The 22,853-nt window shown below is 40.3% G+C and overlaps 1 protein-coding gene across 2 annotated transcripts; it reads right to left on the reverse strand.

The window, feature by feature from the left end:
• Positions 1 to 933: 933 nt before the first annotated feature.
• C6 (complement C6) lies at positions 934 to 21,864 on the reverse strand. 2 transcript variants are annotated; one of them, XM_027670649.1, is made up of 17 exons: positions 21,445 to 21,864; positions 21,132 to 21,220; positions 19,774 to 19,931; positions 18,799 to 18,955; positions 16,380 to 16,524; positions 15,599 to 15,740; positions 14,614 to 14,752; positions 12,494 to 12,694; positions 9,216 to 9,456; positions 8,418 to 8,540; positions 7,301 to 7,467; positions 5,774 to 5,999; positions 4,454 to 4,625; positions 3,321 to 3,432; positions 2,759 to 2,891; positions 1,584 to 1,775; positions 934 to 1,066 (listed from the first exon to the last, which is right to left on the reverse strand). In XM_027670649.1, the coding sequence occupies exons 3-17, from the start codon at positions 19,929 to 19,931 to the stop codon at positions 972 to 974; spliced, it is 2,403 nt and encodes an 800-aa protein (XP_027526450.1). In that variant the 5' UTR covers positions 21,132 to 21,220; positions 21,445 to 21,864; the 3' UTR covers positions 934 to 971. The 2 variants fall into 2 exon arrangements, with proteins under 2 accessions (XP_027526450.1, XP_027526451.1); XM_027670650.1 differs by having other exon boundaries at positions 21,132 to 21,237.
• Positions 21,865 to 22,853: the final 989 nt, after the last annotated feature.

Below are 22,853 nucleotides of genomic sequence, written 5' to 3' on the forward strand. Positions count from 1 at the left end.
AAGAAAAGAAAAGAAAAGAAAAGAAAAGAAAAGAAAAGAAAAGAAAAGAAAAGAAAAGAAAAGAAAAGAAAAGAAAAGAAAAGAAAAGAAAAGAAAAGAAAAGAAAAGAAACAGTTGTACAGTTGGCACTGTAGATTGAAAGGATGGGTTATGGTGTGTTATTTCCTTAATGTAATTAGGTACATTAAGTATGCATTAGGAACAGCATTGCCAGTAGGTCATGGGACGTGATCCTGCCCCTCTACTGAGACCTGGTGAGGGCACATCAGGAGTGCTGTGTCCAGTTCTGGGCCACTCAGTTTAAGAGAGACATGGAGCTCCTGGAGCAGATCCAGAGGAGGGCAATAAAGATGATTAAGGTACAGGAGCATCTCTCTTATGAGGAAAGGCTCTCTTATGAGGGAGCTGAACCTATTCAGCCTCAAGAAGAGACAATTTTGAGGGACCTCATCAATGTCTATCAGTATCTAAAGGGAGGCCCCAAGAGGACGCATCCAGACTCTTATCGGTGGTGCCCAGCAATAGGACAAGAGGCAATGGGCAGAAACTGATGCACAGGAAAGTCCATCTGAATATGAGAAAGAATTCTTTACTGTGCAGGTAACTGTGCACTGGAACAGGTTGCCCTGAGAGGTTGTGGAGTCTCCCTCACTGGAGATATTCAAGAATCATCTGGATGCAGTCCTGTGCCATATGCTCTGGGATGGCCCTGCTTGAGCAGGGAAGTTGAGCTGGATGACCCACGGTGGTTCCTTCCAACCTGACCCATTCTGTGATTCTGTAATTGTTCATTTATTTCATAGGCTACAAATGGGGTTGTAATTTGCATACAGAGGAATAGCTAGCTAGTATCTGAACAGAGAGTTGTCTTGATTTGCAGTTATTTTTTGCTGCTCTTCCTGTCCTGTGTCATAATGGCCTCTTGGTCTATTATTACAGAAACTTCGACTTTTCTTCTGAATGTGCTAAACTTACCCACAGTCTTCTTCTGGAGACATACAAACACACTGAGATCCAACCTGCTTTTGTCCTAGATTGCAAACACCTCTAATTTTAGATTGTACATCTGAAACAAAAGAGTGACAATTATTGTAACTAGTGAAAATTAACAGAAACATCTTACACTCCTACCATAAAAGCTAAAATGGATTTATTTCTATTCATCCCACATTTGTCTCTTCACAAGCTCCCATGGTTGGGATGCTACATGTATTTCCACCAGTTTTTTTGCAAAAATCACTGGAAAATCCTGTTCAAGAAGAGAAGCTGAAGTTTCAATGGATTGCATTTTCCTACTTTGCTTTCATAAAACCTTCTTATTACAGCTTGATTTGGTTTGGTTTGGTTTTTAAGAAAACAGTTGCAGTGTCTCAATTTCATTATTAAAGTTTACAGTATATTGCACCCAAAAATTATAAATTTGATGCAGAAGTTCGGGGATGAAATTATATGTCACCATAGTAGGCACAAAGTAAAACAGCCACTCTGTGTCTTAAACCCTTCCTAGTTCCAGCTAGCTAAAATAAACAGTGCTGTTCATACCAGCAATATAGAAACAGTGAAGTATCTGCAGGCATACTGACCTTTCTTACATGTAATAGACCTCGAAATAGGAGGTATCCAGGACAGGTCTTTCCCACAGGTATACTTTGTGTGACCACTGACTATAAACCCAGCTTGGCAGCTCAGCTTCATGGTGTCACCGATATTGTACTGTTGCTTAAATGGGGAAATTGTGACACTGTCAGATATTGGTGGCCTGAGGCATACTGAGGCTGTAATAAACAATAAAAAAAAGCATAGTTCTTGTTGTGTTTCTTGTGTGTGGAATATTTACAGCAAGTCATAATGCTTTATCTGAAGAGCCATATAAAGACATTCAGTAACACTGAACATTTGATTGACATTCAAAACCAATAAAAAATTAACATAATTAAGTCTAGAAATTTTCAGTGCACTGTCATAGCCTTTAAAATATTTTTAAAGTAATAACTAAATAATTACAATATGTTTCTAATGTATGCCAATGTGAGTAATTTAATTTTGCAGTTTAAAAATAGTAGAAATGGCATTAACAGCACATTTTAATTTTTCTTTTGTAAATTAAACAAAATGAATGACAACAGAAACCTCCTAAACATATTCAAGTAACTTTTTTTTATGTTAAAATGAACACTCAGTCAATGAAATCACATCAAGTTCTAGAAAACTACTGAAATGTCTCCTGTTAGCAAACACAGGCCAATTTTGATCTCTAAATCTTAACTGCATGATAAATACTTCAAGGCACTGATTTATGGTGGAGATTCTCAAGGCAGCCTGGGAGGTCATGGTTAAAGACACATCATTCATTTAATATAAAAAATAGTAGACAAATTTCTATACAAATAGTTTCTTCATCATAACTGTATCAACCTAAAGAAATCTGAAGTCTGAAAACAAAAGGTGAGTACTTTTGTTAAAGGTATTTAAATTTAGACAAGAGAAGGACCTCGTAGCATCCATTTGAGAGTTCTCTAATGCACTGGATATTATAATATCCTTACAAAGCGCATAATAGTAACACTTCTGAATTGAAAGAGGAGCGATGTAGTGACTCAGTATATTTTTGCCATCTCTACATGAAACACCTTCTTAAAATGCAATCTTTTCAGATATCATTACAGATTCTTTTGTTAAAACCTGTATTAAAATCTTTTTCACGTCTTTTTCTTCCACTTCTATTCTGTTACTGGGCTAAATTAGTTTCCTTTCTTACGTTGGCATTCAACATGTTGCTGTGTCCAGCTTTGATCTGGCAGACACCAAAGGTATTGATAGCCAATGAGACTATAACCACTCACGCAGGCAATTTCAACTTCTTCCCCCACAGCATACTGGTTCTTTTCATTCTACAAATGAAAAAAAAAAAAAAGAAAGAAAAAAAGAAACCGAAAAGTCCCTCAAAAATCTATGGTAATGAGACTGGAAATTATGAAAGGAAACAGTGGCAAAACCCTGATAAGATGTAATAAATTCATGCTTTTCTTACCCTTGAATAGGAGTCATCCACTCACCAATATAATGATAAGTTTGTCCAGTTGCACTAACTGATGTCATGATTACAAAACAAGAATTCAAGGACCACTTGAAATGGGTTTTACCTTGACTTTTCTTCAGTTGCTGATGTACTGTGGTGGATTAGAGTCCCACAGAACACCACGTACATAGCAACACACTCACAAGCACAGTAGCTAGCTTGGATATCAGGCAAAGAAGCTGTAAAATTTCCCATCTCTGCAGCTACTACACTTTGCTTCTGTATCATTTTTCATGCTCACCCTGATAAAGCCATGTTCTGGTGGGTCTGGCCTGGAACATCCAGACTCAGGTTCACCAGTCAAGACATTCTCTTCTCTTTTGGCTTCATCATCATTTATACAAGGAGCACCTCTGAAAAGGGAAAAATTGCTGTAAGGATGTATCTGAAGCATTGGTGTCACCAAATAACAATGGCAAAATGTCAGGAATGTTGGTCAGGACAGCTGCAAGTGTGTCCTGTCCCCTGTCCCCCACAGTGAGAAAACTTTATTCTGTCAAGTAAGAGACTGTGGACAAAAAACTGCAGGTGTTGATAGGAGGAAGAATGTCAGAGCAATAAAAAAGTACTAAATACATCTATCAACATAATTAAATACATATTTTTATAGAGTAAGAAAAAGAGTCAAAGAACAGCATAACAGGAAGTCTCTAAGCAGTCCCCGTAATTCTGTTGCCACGAGGCAGTGGTTAAAGGAGGCTGGCCTCCGTCAGCACGGAGCTGTACAGCCCACAGTGTCTGACTGAGATGAATAACAAAGAACCGTGGAACCCAGTGCTTGTCATCCTCTCCTATTCACTCTGGAATCTCCTCTGCAGCCACTACAGCAGGGATAGTGAAAATCTTGCTTCAGCTCTTGGTCCCAGCAGAAAGATTGAAGCCTTGCACTTGAAAATGAAAAAACCTGAGCCAGTTTGGGGTTAGAATTTGAAGTTGAAACTATACAAAACGAGTAAATCATGCATACTTAAAGTGGGAATACGAAAAGCTTGGTAGCTTCATCAGGATTCTGAGACTGTGTTCAGATCTAAATTGCTAAGAGAAGAGGATCTGATAGTAAAAAAATGGAAATTGTGAACTCCCATGAATGAAAGTAGATAACTTTGGACAAAAAGCTGCGCAAACCAGCATACAAGAACTACAGGCATACTTCAGTATGCAATTCATCAGCAATTTTCTAGGAATAAACAATTAATAAAACCAAATTTGCATCAAGTTGCAGAGATTTTCAGACTTTTCCTTCTCTCTGCTCCACCACAAGAGTTCAGAGAGGAGCGTTGTCTGCTATTTCTCCTTGATAGTCACAGAGCTACTCTGGAGGGTTTCTTAGCTGTCCCATGACTATGGAGTTCCTTTGATCTACTATTTTCTTACCTGTCTAAGAACACAGAGATATAACAGTCCTCTTCTTCTTCCCTCTCTCCTTCACACGGCTTCCCACCGTTCATTGGAGAGGGGTTGTTACATTCTCGCGTCCTTCTTGTTTTGAAGGAAGCATCGCATGAAGTCCACTCAGACCAGCAACCCCATCTGCCATCTACAGCAACTGCAAGAAATAAAAGAAACACCATCTTTTGGCAGATCTGTACCATACACAATATTTCTTTTAAGGCCACATATGAGAGGGATAATGGTAAATTCATAATAGCCTTTTTCAAAGGATTTAAAATTGTTACGGTTAAGAGAGTAGATTGTATCTAAAGTGCCAAGTTTTCCAAAAGGTGGCCACCCAAATTCCAAACTGCTTCATGAAAACCTAAAATATATCTACCTTTCTAGTTTTGATTGCAAGTAACATCGAAACCCAGCAGCAGCTTATTTTTTATTTTTATTGCACATACAGATGCGTGAGTTTTCATGATGCTGACAACATTCTGAGATAGGTCAGTATTTAATGAGTTTTTAAATAAATATGAGCTCTAATACCATGTTTAAACCCCAAATCTAAATCCTATGCCAGTTAAATTAAAACACTACTACTACTGACTTCTCTTAACCCCTGGCATATTTTATCTGTACACACCCTTTCTTTACAGCATACAATATACTTTCTACATCCATTTCTAACCGTGTATCTTCAGCTGTTTATTTATTTCAAAATATTTCTTTATTGGGATCAGATAATGAGACCTGTAGCTACTTAAGTGACTTTCTATTGTGCCCACTTTTGATCCTGGAATATAAACATATGTTTCCCATGGGTATGGCACTGGTGACAATTTCATTCAAATATGATTTTGCATTAAACTGTTCTTTAAATTCTCCAGAACCATGATTATGTTCCCTCTCCTTATGACAACTGCGTTTTCCTTCTATACTGTAATCAACAGTTTTTATCTTCATTAGCCATTTGGTCTTAAGCATAACACACTATAGGGAAAACTAAGGAATGGTTTCTTAATTTTTGCATTAATAACCTTTGATCTCAACTTCACCCTTATCGCTGAACAACTCATTCACTATTATCTTAATCACGTAGCTAAGGAATCTTTTGTCTTACAATATCTTTTGAGATGTGCTTATTCAGTTTGATTCTTTTATCTTTAATCCTACCTTTATTCCTATACTTCGTGGACATTGGCATGTGGTAAGAAGTGCTATGGATTTAGTAAGGGAAGGTTATGTCAGATTAATCACTGACAAATGGACGCCAGAAAGACCATGTTTACATTATGACACTGTCACCCCAAATACCTGATTTGTAGCCTGGAGCTCGTGTCTCGCAGTTTTTGCCATAGGTGCCAGCCTGGCACAGGCAAAGGCACTCTGTCCCAGAGAGCACAGGCCTGGCATTGTTTGGGCATGGGGCACACTGGCAAGGGTCAAACCTGCCCACGTATTCCCTCAGGGCTCTCCTCAGGTTGCGGCGTTTGTTCACGGCACATGGCACGTTCCTCACCAGATCCACAATGGGTGACACCTGGTAGACAAGTTCAGTAAGCAGATACCTTAACACATCAGGGTCCTTCTGGGTGTAGCAGAAGGATTTTAAAGGCACTAGAGCCTACATATGAAGCTATATCACACAGGAGTTGGACATGTTGAAAGTTATGGATACTTTAAAGGAGCATGACAGTGCTATACATCTATATTATCCCATTCATACTGCTTTTATTTCCCCAATTTAGGGCTCTGTGAGCCAGGGGAAAATCAACCAAGTGGGATGCGGCTGAGGTCACCTGGTCTGTTCAGCCTGGAGGAGACTGAGCGGAGACCTCATTGCAGTGACAACTTTCTCATGAGGGGAAGGGGGGGGGAAGACACTGATCTCTTCTTTCTTGTGAGCAGTGACAGAACCCAAGGGAATGGCCTGAAATTGAGTCAGGAGAGGTTTAGGTTGGATAATAGAAAAAGGTATTTCACCCAGAGGGTGGTTGGGCACTGGAATAGGCTCCCCAGGGAAGTAGTCCCAGCACCAAGCCTGACAGAGTTCAAAAAGCATTTGAATGATACTCTCAGGCAGATGGTGTGACTCTTAGGGATGGTCCTGTGCATGACTCGATGATCCTTCTGGATCCCTTCCAACTCAGCATATTCTGTGATATTATGTCTTAAAATTGAGGACACTATAGATGATATGGGGTTTGCTTACACCCAGAGTCTGCCATGTCAGACTTCCCTACACCACCTTCAGGAGCTCAGCAGATGCAGCGGGAGAAACCTCACTGCATGCTGCATTCAGGCAGGTTTTGCTTTTTGCCTCAAGTGCTTTGCTTCTGCTGCTGAGGGGCTGCTGTGCCAGCCAGGGAGGGAGACAGCTCAGTGCACTCACAGCAGCAGTGGTGTGCTGGGCTGAATGAGCAGAAGAGAGACACAGGGGATTGCTGTTCTGTTTCAGTTCACCTATTTGACACATTTTGCAACATATGCCTTACAAGAGGATGATCACAGGGAAAAAAAGCATTTCCAGCATCATGCACTGTTTTCCTGCACAGTAACTAACCCCTGCTCATGCCACCCTGCTGGTGCCAGAGCAATCAATTCATACTCCTTGATCTTACTCCCACTGTCCACGGACCAAGCAAACCTGGTGTGGCTTATAAACCCAAACAAGTAGTCCTAAAAATATTTTGTATATTTATGTTAATCCTGTATGTATGTGCATTCATATCACAAACAGCATCATCCCTATTTACATGAAAGAGCACCTGCAGAGCTCTCTGAAGAGCTGCTAACTCGTGAGTCATTGCTATCTCAGTGTTTTTCTTATTCTTCTCTTACCTCAAAGTCAATCACCACAGGATTGTCCTTTGCTGATTCCAGCCAGTTTGTGAAAACTGTGTGTCCTGGAAAAGCCCCCTTTTTCTCCCAGGCCAGAGCTGCTGCATACTCCGACCTGCCACCTTTTACCAGGGAGACTGACCGTTCTGATGACTCCAAAATGGAACCTGAAAGGGGATTTAATCATAGTATTTTCAGACAATGGCCTCCAAAGACAGTGGATGCAACAACAGAGTTCTAAGAAAAAGTGTAAAAGGATATAAAAGAATACATTAAGATTTATTTTTTGAAACTACCCTTGGCAAAATTAAGCCTAAGCTCGGAAAAACAATCCCCACTATGACACTGTGACAGCAGCCTGCCATAAGGTTCCACATGTGTTTGAGTCATGAGCCATGGAGATATTCAGAACTGCATAAGACAGTCACAGAAAATGCTTCCTCCAGAACACACTGCAAGGCAGGATATTTAGTGCCAGTTGTAAACACCCAGGTAACAGAAATTGATCGACTAATGATGACAAAAATACGGTGGACGGGATGAAATCCCTATTCTTAGTGATGAAGAACATGATTCTTGCCATTCTCATGAAAAATGCACCAGCTTTCTGCAGTTTCTGAGACACATTTCTGGCGCTCCTGTACCTAGATGTCTGCTTGGCATAAGGAAGGTGGGAGGGGAAGGTCAGGTAGTGTCTTATTGCTGCCCAACTCTCTCAATGAGTCCTGATCAATCCTTAAAGAAGATCAGAGGCTCAATTACGAACACGCATTTCTACTTGTGCTTATCTTCCAGTTTAGCATGCCTGGCCCTGGACCCAAGGCCATGGGGAATGTTTGTCAGATCCGTGACTGACTGGAGAGCCAGTGCCACGGGATAACTAATGATGGTATTCCAGAGGAGAGGAAGACTGCTCCTACATCATAATTTCATTTACAAGTAAAGTGATGATTTCAGTGCTTGCATCAGATGCAGACAATGAAATACTGGCTCCTCTGACAGTGGTGGAAGAGCATCCATAGCTCAACAAAGCTGGGAGGTCACCTGGAGCAGCTGAGAGGAATGGTATCTCTCAGGGTAAGTAACAGGACATGGTCCCTGTTCTCATCATGGTCACCTTCATGTCTCACAGTCATCCTGTTTGTGGTGCAGCTGGTACTGACTTTCTTTTTCTTCCGGAAGAGCACACGCTTTATGGTTTCTGTTCGGACACACTCTGTTGACTCATCAATTGACAGGCCTAGAAATAACACAGAGCAGCAGCTTCATCACCACAACCATGATACGTGGCAGGCACCCTGCCCCCAGGGTGCCTGCACTGAGATGACCCAGCAGGTTTCCCTGCTCCTCATCCAGCACTGGAAACTTCACTTCTGCAGACAACTGCTTCCCCAGGTACAAAGAGTGTTGGACTGAGTCATGCTTACCCTTCATTGGCCATGTAAGTTACAGGAGTGGCATTAAAGATCACAGCTTTTAACCTTAGATTTCCATTTCTCTGGTATTGCTTTTTCATTTTGACAGTCTGGCAGTCATGAGAAAATTTTAGAGTAATTTCTAATCCATACCATAAACTTTATTAACTGTATCTCAAAAAGTACCACTTAGACCTCTGAGTCCCACACTACTCTATGCTGGAACACCTTTTTCTGGTGACCTGTGGTCTTGATCTGAATGTCTTAAGTGGCTTCCCTGAACACAGTGACATTTACCAAATAAAGAATCTCTTAAACTTTTCAAATTAAGACAGTGTAGAGCAAAAATTTCTTCTTGCTCTGTATGTAGGCAGAGTGAGTAATTCTTATGTCTGTGAGAGTCTAAAGAATTTCTTGCTGTTGAAGAACATGGTGTAAGACCTAAAAGTAGTGATAAGAAAAACTGGTAAACAAATATTTTCTTATTAAAGATTACGTACCCGAGTTCTGCAGTTCCTCAGAGCTGTACTGGTAAAGAATGTCATAGGAACCACCCATCTTCCCAGAGGTGTAGTAATGAGTGCCAAAGTCATCAAATATTCTGCTGTATAAAGCATAGTTGTACTCCAGGGGCAGGTGGTTAAGTGCTTTTAGAAAGACGTCTGAGAGATGCAGATCTGACTCTTTCATTGTGAAGTTTGCAACAGAAATTACTTTATGGACTCTAATAAAGTTGGAATTCTAGAAATAAGAAAAGGGGAGTCTTAGCGCCTTCAGAGGGAGTTAAATGCAGAAAGTAGAGGAACCAAGAGTGTATCCTGATATACATTGCAAGAACTAAATAATCCTGTATATCATGATGCTTTAACCATGGACAAACTAGCTCTGGGTTTTCCAAGAGTTCTGTGAGGTTCTTGAAGGCTTCCTTACATTGTCGGAGTATATAGCCAATATTCCAATATTTGTATTTCAATAAAAAATACGACTCATCAGGCACCCACCAATCCAAAAGGATTCTTGCCATAAAAAAATACAACAGCAATTGATAAGACAGCCACAAGTTTCAGATGAAAAGCTTCACCTTATGATCATCTATGGGTTGTTTGCAACCAATCTGGAAGTGAGTATTTTGGATCCTAACTCACTGTTATAAAGCTCCACAATTTATCACTCTACTAAAACTAAAATGAAACTGTAGGGTTAAAGACCTTATTGAGTTCAGGTGTCAGGCTCTTAATGAGAGGTAAAAAGTGAATATTCAAACACTGGGAACATGGAATCATAGGATATCCTGAGTTGGAAGGGACATCTCTTACATGTAGGGAAAAATATATGCTTTTGAAAGAGCTTATTGTGTTTTTTTAATGCTAGAGGCTGTTTATGTGGGAGTTGAACTAAACAGAAAGGAAAGGAACAGCAAATACTGAAAAAAGGGATTTCTAAAGTGAAAAAGGAAACTGACAGCCCAAGGCCAAAGTAAAGAGATCAGGAGAAAAAGGAGAGGCAGGAAACAGGAGCAAATGACCAAACAGTAGATAGGAAAGATTCATTATGAAGCACTTTATACAATTACTTATTTATACATGGCTTCTTCTGTTGGATTATGATGCTCTTCTCCACCACACTTTCTGAATTTTCAGCAGTGCCAGCTAACATTTCAGTTATGACACGAAATTCCAGGTCTCTTTGGCAAATACTGATTCTAAATCCTTAGTTGGTTTTAGCATGCACTTGCAATTCCAGGCACGAGTACAGACTGGGAGAAGAACCCATCAAGAGCAGCCCCGGCAAGAAGGACTTGGGGGTGCTGGTGCATAAAAGGCTGGACATGAGCTGGAAATGTGCAGTCACAGCCCAGAAAGCCAAATGTGTTCTGAGCTGCATCCAAAGCAGCGTGGCCAGAAAGTCAAGGGTGGTGATTCTGCCCCTCTACTCTGCCCTTGTGTGACCCCACCTGGAGTTCTGCATCCAGATATGGGGTCTTTAGCACAGGAAAGACATGGACCTGTTGGAGCGGGTCCAGAGGAGAGCCAGAAAAATTATTAGAGGGCTGGTGCACTTCTCCTATGAGCACAGAATGAAAGAGTTGGGGTTATTCAGTTTGGAGGCCTTCAGGGAGACCTCGCTGTGAGCTTTTGGTGCTTAAGGGAGGTTTATAAAAAAGATGGGGACAGACTTTTGAACAGGGTCTGCAGTGGTAGGACAAGGGGTAATGGTTTCAAGAGGGTAGATTCAGACTAGATATAAAGATGAAATTTTTTAGGATAAGGATGAAACTCTGGTTCAGGTTGCCTTGAGAGATGGTGGATGCTCCATCCCTGGAAACATCCAAGGCCAGGTTGGATGGGGCTCTGATCAGCCTGGTCTAGTTGAAGGTGTCCCTGCTGACTGCAGGGTGGTTGGACTAGATGGCCTTTAAAGGTGCCTTGCAACCCAAACTGTTCTATCATTTTATGATTCTATGATTAAAGGGCCAGAAATCAGGAAGACATACTGGAGGACCAGACAACTTAGCTAAAGAAAGTTTCTGGTAAACAAACATAAACTTAAAAACCATCAAGTTTTCATATTTCTTCTATGTCAATATGGAAAAAGGCATAATGGCTAGGGCCTTCTAAAGACTCTGGAATGCTCAAGTGAAATTTTATGCACACAGTTTTACATATAGGTCTGAGTGTGACCTCACAAAGCCCAGGTAAGTTCCCCCTCCTTTTAAGTTATCAATATAAACTTCTATTTTCACTATTTAAGAAAGTTTTAAAAAATTCATTTTTAGGTCTCTCAAATATACATAAGTACATATCTATCTACACACTCCCATTAATAAAATTTATACAAATATTACTTATTTATTTACATACACACAAACATGTGAACACGCACACACATACAGATAAAAATGAGGCTTACTCTATGATACAGTAGAGAACATGAGGAAGACCCAAAACTCCAGCTATGGATCCGCTAAGAAGGGATTTTAACTTGTGTTGTCTTTAGCCAACACCAGATGAAGTTATTGGTGGGTTTATGTTATTTTATAGAATCATGGAATGGTTTGGGTTGGAAGGGACCTTAAAAGATCATCTAGTTCCTCTGTCCCTCCCCCCCCATTCTAGAACTCTGGGTTTCAACAGTCCTTAGATTTGTTCAGTCCTGTGGCCTTTCCCATAGCCCATCCTTTATTGCTGTTAAACTAAAGAAGTACATAATTTTATACTCCGTAGTATTCACTTGCATTAAAAGTGCAGAACCTTAGGGAAAAATGTTTTCTGTTGAGAGAAACTTTTCTGTGGATGTGTTATTTCTGAAATTATCTTTATGAGCAAGTGTGTCTTGGCAAACACAAGATTCCAATATGCAAGTTAGTTACCAGATAAAGAGCTAATGTAGATTAATACTTAATACATGCATATGTTTAACATGAATGAGTGCAGTTCCTTTATTTTTAGGGTTGTCTGCTACTGTTAGGTATTGTGCCCTCTTAATCTATAATTAGGATAGGGAAAGAAGTGGCTTACCCAATCTGATAATGTCAAATCTATGCTTTTTTAAAATGGAATAAGCCTATGATTTCTGTACTAAACCCAGAAAATCATGTTGCATTATAGAAGGTATGTTGCAACCAAGAACATCTTGTAGTATCAGAAGAGGAACGTTTTAATGTATAATTCTAGTGGGCCAATGCCTTGATAAGGAAAGTAGCCTTTGGTAGCTCAGTTCTGAAATGACCAGATAGGAATCAATTGAAAGAGAGAAACTAAAGACAAGATTTAATTACCTTTTCATATGAGGCTTTAATAGCTTTCTTGAAGGAGGAAGATGATGTAACTTGAACCCGTGTCTTTTTTGAGAATAAAATTGGTATACCAGATGATCTTCGAGCACTATGACTGGATGAACTACTTCGAGAAACACCATCACCCAGGGGAGTTAAATCCTTGTAGAAGTCTGATGTGACATCATCCTCTTCATCTATTACCTGGAGATTCAGTAAAGCAAGATACATTTGCCCAAATTATTAATCTGAAGCAGAAACCTATTAAGAGATGAATTCTTGATTTCTTTTAGTTTTTCTATTAATGGCAAAAACATGTCTGATTATAGGAGACCTGGAAGTAAGCTATGAAACTGTTCTGAAAACAAAAGATGAAGCTGAGAAAGGCTAATAGACAGGATGAATACAAGAAGCAGACATTCTAGTAGGCATTTGTATAACAACAACAACAACAACAACAACAAAACATGTAACACTTTCTTGTAAAATTCCCCACCCCTATGCCCCAAAGTTTAGGAGTAATTTCTGACAAGTATTTCAACATACTTTTGAAAGAATGTCAGACATTCATGTTATGTCCACACTATGACTACTTTCCAGCCCTGTGGCTTCTAGCTTGATGTTTTCTGACCTTTCCTCTTAACTCCCAGCTAGAAGAATGAACAGGTTTCCAGGGGAGAGTCTGAGAGTATATTTGGAGTGTTTCACCCATACTACATGATGGTCTAAGTGCGGGTGATGAGGAACTGCGAGCAAACCTGCCTAATCAAGTTGGTAAACCTTAATGGGGGTGTTGGGCAAAGCACCAAGACAACATTCGTATCACATTAGAAATTACTTATTTTCCAAAATTCAGGCAAATCCCTATGGAATTTTGAAAGATGTGACTTTTTTTCCCCTCCTCTAGACTTGTTTAATTAATAGGGCTGCTAAGGACCTTTGGAGGTGAGGTGGTCCATTCTCCCAATACACTTCTGTTTTACAAGTCATACACTTTTGCATGAAAATACACCGGAATTCCAAGGGGAAGATCTGCTCCTTCTGTAAGGACATTTCTACACCAAAAGCTGCTCTAAATGTTAAAAGATATAGATGCATTCTCAAAGGTGAGATTCACAAACCCTTAATAGTCCTGCAAATGGACATAAGTAACTTAATGAACCTCACAGCTATAGACCTGGGCAAACCAAGGATTGGTTTTCCCCTCTGAATATTTCTGCCCACAGTAATTTTTCTCCATTATTGACAAAGTCTACATGTCACGGCTGATTTAACTTCAGTTTCCATTGAGCATAGTAAGGTGTCCTTTGTTCAGTTGCTCCTGTTAAAGTAATTTTAACACCACACAATTGTGACAAAAACCAGCAGTTCAGTTTTCATCCATTAGTTGAGCTTTTTTCCTCAACCTGCACTCTTTCCTTCTCAGTGCAGTACCTATTGGCTTCAGATAGGGCCTGCCCATATGTATACAGCCAGATGTTGTGCCCCAAGCATAGTATTCAAAGTATTTTCTAAATATCAGTGTGTAACAAAAAATGACAAATCACTAGTTCTCAGATTTTTTATGATATACAAACCAGGTTCATTTTTCCCTTAACCTGTCCTGCAAGCCTCCTCTCCAGACTGTGTATGTTTTGTCCTCCTGCCTCCCAAAGTTGGTGTCTGCCTTCTTTCTTTGCTGCTCTGTGGAAGGGCTGGGCAGTAAACAGGTGGGACTGAGGGGTTGAAATGGCTCAGGGAGGAACTCTGTCCCGAGGCTGACAGGAAGGAAGCTGGAGTTAGGAGATGCAGCCTTTTGTACTTCAAGGATACAGTAGTGACAGTAGAATAAGCTTTGGACTTGAACAAGCCTCTGGCTAGATGATGTCCTTGGTACCAAGTCAGAACAAAGACACAGCCACAGGGAAGCAGGAGAAGCTCAAATCAATCATGTTGACTCTGATATATGATTCAGTGAGCCACAAAATATATCCCACTTCCACACATCAACTGAGGCATGTTCAAGCCTCACCAGGCTGAGAAATCTTGTCCTAAAACACAGTACTAACCTAAGACTTGAGCACATAACTTGGATTGGGGTTACAGCAAGGGCTTTTCAGCTAGGAGCTGCTGCTTGAGAGTACCTGAAAGCTGACAGCCTCCAGATTCGCCGGGACACGATACAATTTCCTCGTCTCATTGCGCTTCACTGTGGTACATTGTCCTCCATTGAATGAGTTGCCAAGGACTTCCCCTCGGCTCTCTCCTGCCAGAATGTGAAACCTAACAAAAAATTATTCCCAGAGATTAAACAACCCCAGAAGAACATATGGACTTGAAACATTTCATGATATGTAGATATATTGAAGCTTTTGTAGGAGTATGAGCATCTGGGTTGTGTTACTGCCTTGAAAGAAACTCCTCTACAAGAACTTCTCATTCACATTGAATTCACCTGAAAAACACAGTAGCATCAATGCAGTTTCCTACCTCCCAGCACTGTCTCACCCTACTGATAATCCCAATGTCAGCATGAGACAGTCAGTCTAAAACAGAGAAACCTAAAAATGGTCTGGGAAAAAGAACAAGCAGTTGTTCATTTCCACCATAAATTATATTACTGGAGCACACTGAGATGAAAATTCAATTAAAAATGCAAGACTACCTGGGACAGGCATCCCATGTTTAAAGTTTATACTGCTTAAATTAGTAGCCTGGAAGGGGTTGGTATCATGTGAAACGTAACACAGACAAACAACCCTTTAGAGGAACATCCTCAAAATTTCTGAAGCACTTGGCACAGTGTATGGGTAAGTAATTCCAAGAGCTGGAAGTCTCCCATACATGATATTTTGGCTGCTGTGAGACAGGACAGGTTGCTCAGAGGCAGTGCTCCCTGACAGCTCTTCATCTGCTATGCCAGCAGTGCCAGAGCAACACTGGAAGATGCAGCGGGCAAGTCCTAATCTGATGGTTTTATTGTATTTTTATAATTTCTTGATAATTTTAATTTGAGAGATTATATGTTTTAATGAATACTCTCACATGCTAGCTGGGAATTATTTCCTTTATGTAAATTAGTGAGATAACAATCTTAAGTTTATGAAAAAATAAACAAACTTGGCTTACCCACTGCCCATTAACTGTGCACCGGGGATGGTCTCATACTTTCGGTTACACACAGTCTTTTTCCTTCCACAGTTTCTTTCATCAGAGTTGTCCCCACAGTCATTTTCTCCATTACATTCCAGGGTTTTTGAAATACAACGACCTGCACCAGAGAAACAGCAGCAGCAAGGATTCGTCATTTCTGAATGAAGAAAAGGGCAGTCTTGTCTTTTCCCCTAGTAAAAGTGTGAACTTGCCATAGACGTCAGCAGTGAGGCAGTATAATGCCTGGATTATTCCAATTTAGAAATGTTTTTTTCAATTCCACCAGTTTTGCCTTGTTTTGAAGCCCGCAAAGGCTTTATTTTAAGTTTAGCAGAAGAATGTGTGGATAAAGTTTCTTTGAGGCTAATCAGGTATATTTAAATTGAAGCAAACAAGAAATTGCCACAAGCCTAATAAAAATAGTGAGAATCTGTGTTCAGAGAAACTCTATGGGTATGTTTGTACATGAAAAATTTGTGCAAAGAAATATTATTGTGACAGTGCTACTGTTTAGCTATCATGATCATAGTGACATGCCAGGCTAGATATTGCATTTTTAATTACTTACAAAAGAAATGGTAAACATAAGCTTCTACCAACCCATATAAAATCCTTACACAGGCTTTTCTCCCTGGTCTCTCTTCCTCGGAATTTATGTACGGAATGTGCAAGATCTGGATCATTTGGATCTTTTTTGTCTCAGTGTCCAATCTTTTGATTAGTAATGCACCAGTTAAACAATGGAGATTATCATTACCACTTTCACACTGAAATTTATTCTTGCAATCAACTTCCACTATGTTGCAGAGCTTAGTTGGGTAGCATGGGCGGGAATCCACCAGCGGCTCGGTACAGGTCTGACCCCCAAACTGGGATGGTCGCAGGAGTGTCCGGGTACGAAACTGCAAAGCAGAAGAAATAACCCAGGGTTGTTTGTGTGAGCAGGTTTTGTAGCTCCAGGCAGAGCCACATGCCTCAGTGCTGCTGAAGATCAGTCAAAACCAGAGCCCTGAAGGAAATAATCAGTTATTCTTGTCCTTATATTCTACCATTCCAGGTAAGGCAGGCAGGGAATTGACATCCAAGAGCATCAATAGCCCTGATGGAGCATACATGATTTAACAGTAGATAGCCTGGTCTTCAGCACTGAAGGAATCAAAAGTTCAGTCCCTGTATCTTCAGTTTTAAATGTACAGGAGGAAAGTGTGTGTGAACAGGCTTACACAGATTTTTCCTGTTCTTTACCATCTCTATTGAAATAGAAATAGTCTGAACAGTGCCATGTATCCCCTAACCAGCTGGCTTGGTTCCCACATGTGGGGCCCCTTGTCCAAAGAGCACTGGATGACTGGGGAGGACAAAAATGATTTTCCTGAAAATTTCTGTTACTAAAAAAGGTCTGGGAGCAAAATCTGCAGCTCACTGGGTTTTCTTTCCCCAAGTCAGTACCCTTCATGCAGAACAATAAAGCTGAAGGATTCTAGACAAAGCACTTCAGATATGTTTTCCACTTCACTTCAAGGGACTTCTGGTGAGACCTGTCTGCATGTGACTGAACAGTTCCACATCTAAGAATTCTTCCCACTGGAAAAGCATGGTCCCTTGCAGACTTCTGTCACTTCTCTCCCTGCAGACAGACCCTGGAGACAAAAAATGGAGGAAGATTCTAGAACCAGTAACCAAGTGACTATAAAGGGAGAGTGAGGGGAGCAACACTGGAAGGCTTTCAAGCCTCAGACGATGCTTCTTTGTACACCATGTCAGATCCATAACACTCACTATATTATCTGTGTGAGCTTCCATTTCTTCATCCCTCCACCTCAGTGGGAACTTGCTTGCACTAGTCTTCACTCTTACCTTGTAAATCACATCCTCCATTCTGTTGGTTGTTAAGGATCACAAGCAATGATCTTTATAGTTTGGAGGGGAAAATGGATTATAGTCCAAAAAAGCACCTTTTGCTTGAAGAAGCATATATGTTGCATCAATACTTAAAATTAGTAAAAATTAATGCTTTTATGTATGGATGCAAGGTAAGACCCTCAGATGTTTAAGAGGATATTGAAATCAGTTCAACTGAGAAAAATGCTCCCTTCCAGCTCTTGAAACGTCCTGTCTCCCAGACTCTCACTGTTTCTCCTGCTCTGCCCTGACACTGTCCACCTCAGTTGCAAGACAGGAAGTCATGTGGATGGCTCACATCTCACATCTAGAACAGCTTTCTCACCCTGTATGGGCATCAGAAAGTTATATATGTATGTAAAGATATACTTATGATGTCTGACAGGTTTTTCAGGATTGGTTTTCAAGAATTGATTTCTGAAGCTGTGGGGTACATTTAGAGAGCTGTAGGCTGTACAGGATCTCAGAGCTGCTATCATGGTCATCTTCAAACCTCAGACCCACCAGACATATAACTACCCCAAACAATCTGCACTCCACTCCCTTCTACCCTCTACAACCTTAGATTTGACAGGGCTTGCTTGCTTTCTATAGGTCAAATTCACTTGAACATGACTTTTCACTTCTTCCGTCTCCACTGTCTCACCTCTAAGTCTACCATCAGTCAACAGACAAAAGCCCAAGAGGAAAAAACACTGTCTAGGACTTTGTCATACAAAGACTAAGCATTTGCACCTGGGTTTTTTTTTGTATATGCTGTGAAGGTTGGGGGAATGGTGCTCTGTATTTCTTAACAGCAACCTCAAACTGATCCTGACTATAAGTGTAAGATACAGCCTGAGCATTTCTAGCCAGTGGGGCTTAGGATTGGTTGGCTAACTGTTTTCAACAGATGATTCAATTCTATTTTTCTTGCTTTAGAACATACAGAATGATATGGTTAAGATGAGATGCCATGACTTGCTCCTGCTTAAACAGACATGCAAACTTTACAGCTTAGTTTATTCGTTATGTGAAAAACTCACCTTTAATTATGGCAGCGGAAACTTTGAAGCAAGTTCTCATAAATGAATTTACTCTACTCAATCACCCCTTTCTGATTTGGTCTGCTTATTTTAACTTGTTCCCTCCGTCTTCTATTGTATAATTCATAACCAATTTCCCTTCTTGACTTAAACTGCCATTTTACTGATCAATTGTCATAAAGTTGAAACAAGGAGATCTCTTAAGCCTAATTTCTTGCATTTAACACATATAATACATTTTCTACCTACTTGTTTTTTAATGCATGGGTCACATTCTGACCAAGGGCCAAAGTCTCCAAGCTGACAGTTGATAGGACATGTTTGCTGGTTACATGCACGAGATTCCTGCTTTTTGCACAGCTGGTCACAGAAGTTTTGGCTATAATATTCATCCATTCTTATTTGCCTAAAAAAAAAAAAATAACAAGTTATCCTAGGAAAGAATAGACAGATCGTAGGTGTTCTTTAACTGTGGGTGAAGGCTGACAAAGTTATTTGAGCCCAGCTAAAAATGTTGAGACATAATATGCAGTTGCAGAATGTTGATTACAAGAAAAATCTAAATACGTCTGAAGTTTAAAGAGCAATTCTTTTTGATTCATGTCACTTCAGACATCCCAGAGGACAGGTACAGACAGAGCCAGGAGGAAAAGAGGGGATTTATCACAAGTTTAGATTATACCATAGAGCTGCATCCAATCTGATGCTGCTGAATCTTTATTTGACTTTAACTGTTGTCATAAAACTAATGATGCAGGCAGGAAGTTTCTGTAGGCTTGACATGCTGGAGGTCACTCCTCCCATGGACTGTTCTGTGCTGGACAGAGCTCCCACCGCAGGGCACTGAATGCCAGCCGTGTGTGCTTGCAGGGGCTGAATTCAAGGACCTGGCTGTACTCACCTCACTACGTATATTGGCAGATACTGGTTGTTTGGAAGCACTGTACCATAGAATCATGGAATGGCCTGGGTTGGAAGGGGTCTTAAAGATAATCTAGTTCCAATCCCCCCACCACGGGCAGTAATGTTCTACACACATGATTTTGTAATTTTTAAGTCTTGCAATTAAAAGATGATTATTTATCTGGTAAACACTTGAACGTGACAATTTTTCTCAGCATACTGTGGAAGGCAGAGCTTCAGACACAAGTCCCCCTTCCCAGAACTGGTATTTTCACAGAGAATAAACAGAAACATAGAAGTACTGAGATAGCTTGGCCCTACCTGTGCCTGGTTTGTGTGCCATAATTGCAGGTTTGTGAACAGGCAGACCACGGCCCCCATGGGTAATGTTCACAGTAGCACCCCTGGCTGCTCCCAATCACCAGGCTCAGCAGGACCAGGTGCATTAGCAGAGTCTTCTCCATGGTGAAGGTGTCCATCTACAGCACATGGACAGGCAATAAACACTCAAAAAGCTATCACAGTTATACCAGTATCCTTACAGAGATGTCTTTTCCAATATGCATATAAATCTGCTTTACAACACAAAGGCACTAAAGAGTGCATCTAGAAAGGGGCAATCACACATTTAGCAGTAATTCAGCTCATAACTTTGAGAACCAGAAGTCACAATGGGTTTTTTTGCCACTTATTTATCAGGAGTACTAACCATGACTGTGCATGGTTTCTGTTTTAGAAGTTGCTCATAAATCATTTTGAATGTGACAAATAAAGACCTGCTATTGTTCTTCACTGCTTAGAAGTATTCCCCAAAATATTTTCTAGAAATAAAAGCATGAAAGAACTCTTCCTATAAAGCATGTAAAACAACAAACAAGACCATAAGAGTAAGCAGCCCCATCTATTAGCCTGTAACCAATTCATTTTCACACGCCTTTAAGCCTCCTTCACATAAGCGTTTTAGTGAAGTGAATCCTCTCTTCTCAAAGTTTTGACTAGCCTGTTGAAACTGCAAACCATCAATATTCAAAGCTCATCTGAATTTTCTACCTGCAGTAGAAACAGAACATCCAGCCTATTTCTCACTCCAGCGGTCAATCAAACTTTATTTGATGAGACAGAAAGTTATAGGCAGTCTTTGGGAAGTAATAATGCTTAGTAAACTTAAAAAAAAAATTTTGCAGACAAAATATTTATCCCCTCTCATCATAAGATTGAATCAACACTAAATTTGATAGGTTGTTACAGTAGAACATTATAATTTTGGTTTACCTCAAAAAAACCCAAAACCCAATAGGAAGTTTCAAAACCAAGGTATTTATTTTAAAACAATACTCCAAAATATTTAATTTTGAAAAGTTTGAAATTAATTTTGAAATTGTTTTCTATTTTAGGGTTTTGGGCACATATGCTATTATGATTTTTACACCTTCCTGAGAAAAAATGACATTGCATCAAGTCAAAACATTGCTTCTTCCCTTAGTAAAGAAAAGCAGTAAGTCTTCACACAGCTGCCATAGTGAGAAGTACTTTTTTCACAAAAAACTCACCAATGAACAAGTCTTTCAGAGAGATTTAAGTATAATTAAATCCAAAATATGGTAAAACTGAAGACAGAGAAAGAAGCAGTCCTGCCAGAGGACCAAGAAGAGAACAGATATTACCTTTTTTCCCCTTACCTGAGTTCTGGCTTCTTGCACCAACAATGGCTGCTTAGATAAGAGATGAAGCCCTATATAACATTTGCTTTCTTCATTCCTTCACTGTGCTGCACATAGAAGAACACTGTTTATCCCCATCAGTGAGCAAAACACCAACCTATCAGTGCATCAGAAGTGCATTAGCAGCCACATAAATACATGAGAGAGGTAATTCAAAATCTTAAAGAAAAAGCAAAACAAAACCCACTGAAGACTTCTCCATATGTCTTGTAACCGGTTTGCATTGAAGCCAACAAAAAAAACCAAAACAACCCCTACATTATTGACTTACCGTAAGACAGTTAGCTGCAAAGTCAGCCTACTTCGCAGACTGGTGCAACCTTGGTGTGGTTTGCTGCAGTCTTTGAAATGAAAGGCTGGAGAGTTTGTTTGATTTGGTTATTTGTTAATGAAAGCAGATCGATGTGGTGGCAGGAATGGTCAGGAAAAAACAGCCTCTCCACCTGCACCCCTGGAGGTATGTTCTAAAGAATTGTGGAGGAACAGCTCTTCGTACAAACACAGCTGCCCAACATGAGCTGAGGAATCAAAACACATTTGCATTAGGTCATAGTGGCTCAGTGAACTTTAGGTCTCCTTGTGCTGCCTGATAAAGCTGCACAACCCCTCTGCTCTCAGTTTGAAGGCAAGAGAGTGAGAATTTGATAAAAAAGCTCATGCTCACAATTCATTACTGCTTTCACCAGGAAATGTCCTGGCCAAGGCAAAATACCTGCCTGTTGTTGCACCATCTCTGCAAAAGTCAGGCTCCCAAAGAAAGCAAAACTCCAAATACAGTTGGGGTTATTTACAGCTCTTTGCCTTTTGCCCTCAGTGGTGAGCTCTGGATGCTGATCCTGGGAAAGTGCTGCCAGCAGACAAGGACTGTTCAGAGCCTCTGTCCTGCAACATGGGCACAACCCCATGACTGAGGTACCAGGGCAGGAATTTAAATGGAAAATGAGAGAATACACCCATGCAGAAAAGAAACAAGAATGAAAAGCACAAAACAAGGAACTAGTTCACCCTAAAAACAATAATCAAAGTATGGAACAGAACTCAAAAGCTCCCAAATACCCAGCATGCATCCCATCCAGAGGGTAATGCTGCATTGAATCCCTCTTCCCTCTGTTATACTGGCAGAAACATGTCAAGACATTAGAGTCCTCAAAACATATTTTCCCATTTGTTGGGATCTAAGGTCAGATATATCCTTGAAAAAGAAAAACAGCTCAAGAGCTTCCTGCATAGCTTCATGTCCAGTTGCCTTTGCAGGGTTTTTTTTGATTCTGAGTTTGGCCAAGAACTGTTGTTACACAACTTGAGCATACAATTAGCAAACCAATGTTCTGCCAGATCCTTATTACATTGTGTAAACTTGTCACGGGAAATCAAAATAGTCATCACTGGCTCCATCATTGCTGCTGGGTGGGATTTTTAAAGTTATTTGAAAAATATTGCGTTATACCCTTCAGGAGGCATCTTCTAAGCCTCAGCACTTCCAGCTCACTGAGGGTAGCTCCTCCAGCCCCACTGGGACCCCAAAGAGTAGATGCCTGGTTTCTTCGAGCCTTATAGAAACAAACCACAGCTGTGAGCTGCAAGTCAGCATTCACAGTAGTATAAGGCAGACAGCTAGAAGTTTCTAGCTGAGAGACTACTTTTACACTTTTTATTTTCAGGAAAACAAGGAGTCACTAA

This window comes from Neopelma chrysocephalum, unplaced genomic scaffold, assembly GCF_003984885.1.
Source record: "Neopelma chrysocephalum unplaced genomic scaffold, ASM398488v2 Primary Assembly neopelma1_96921, whole genome shotgun sequence".
In the NCBI taxonomy this organism is placed as follows: Eukaryota; Metazoa; Chordata; class Aves; order Passeriformes; family Pipridae; genus Neopelma; species Neopelma chrysocephalum.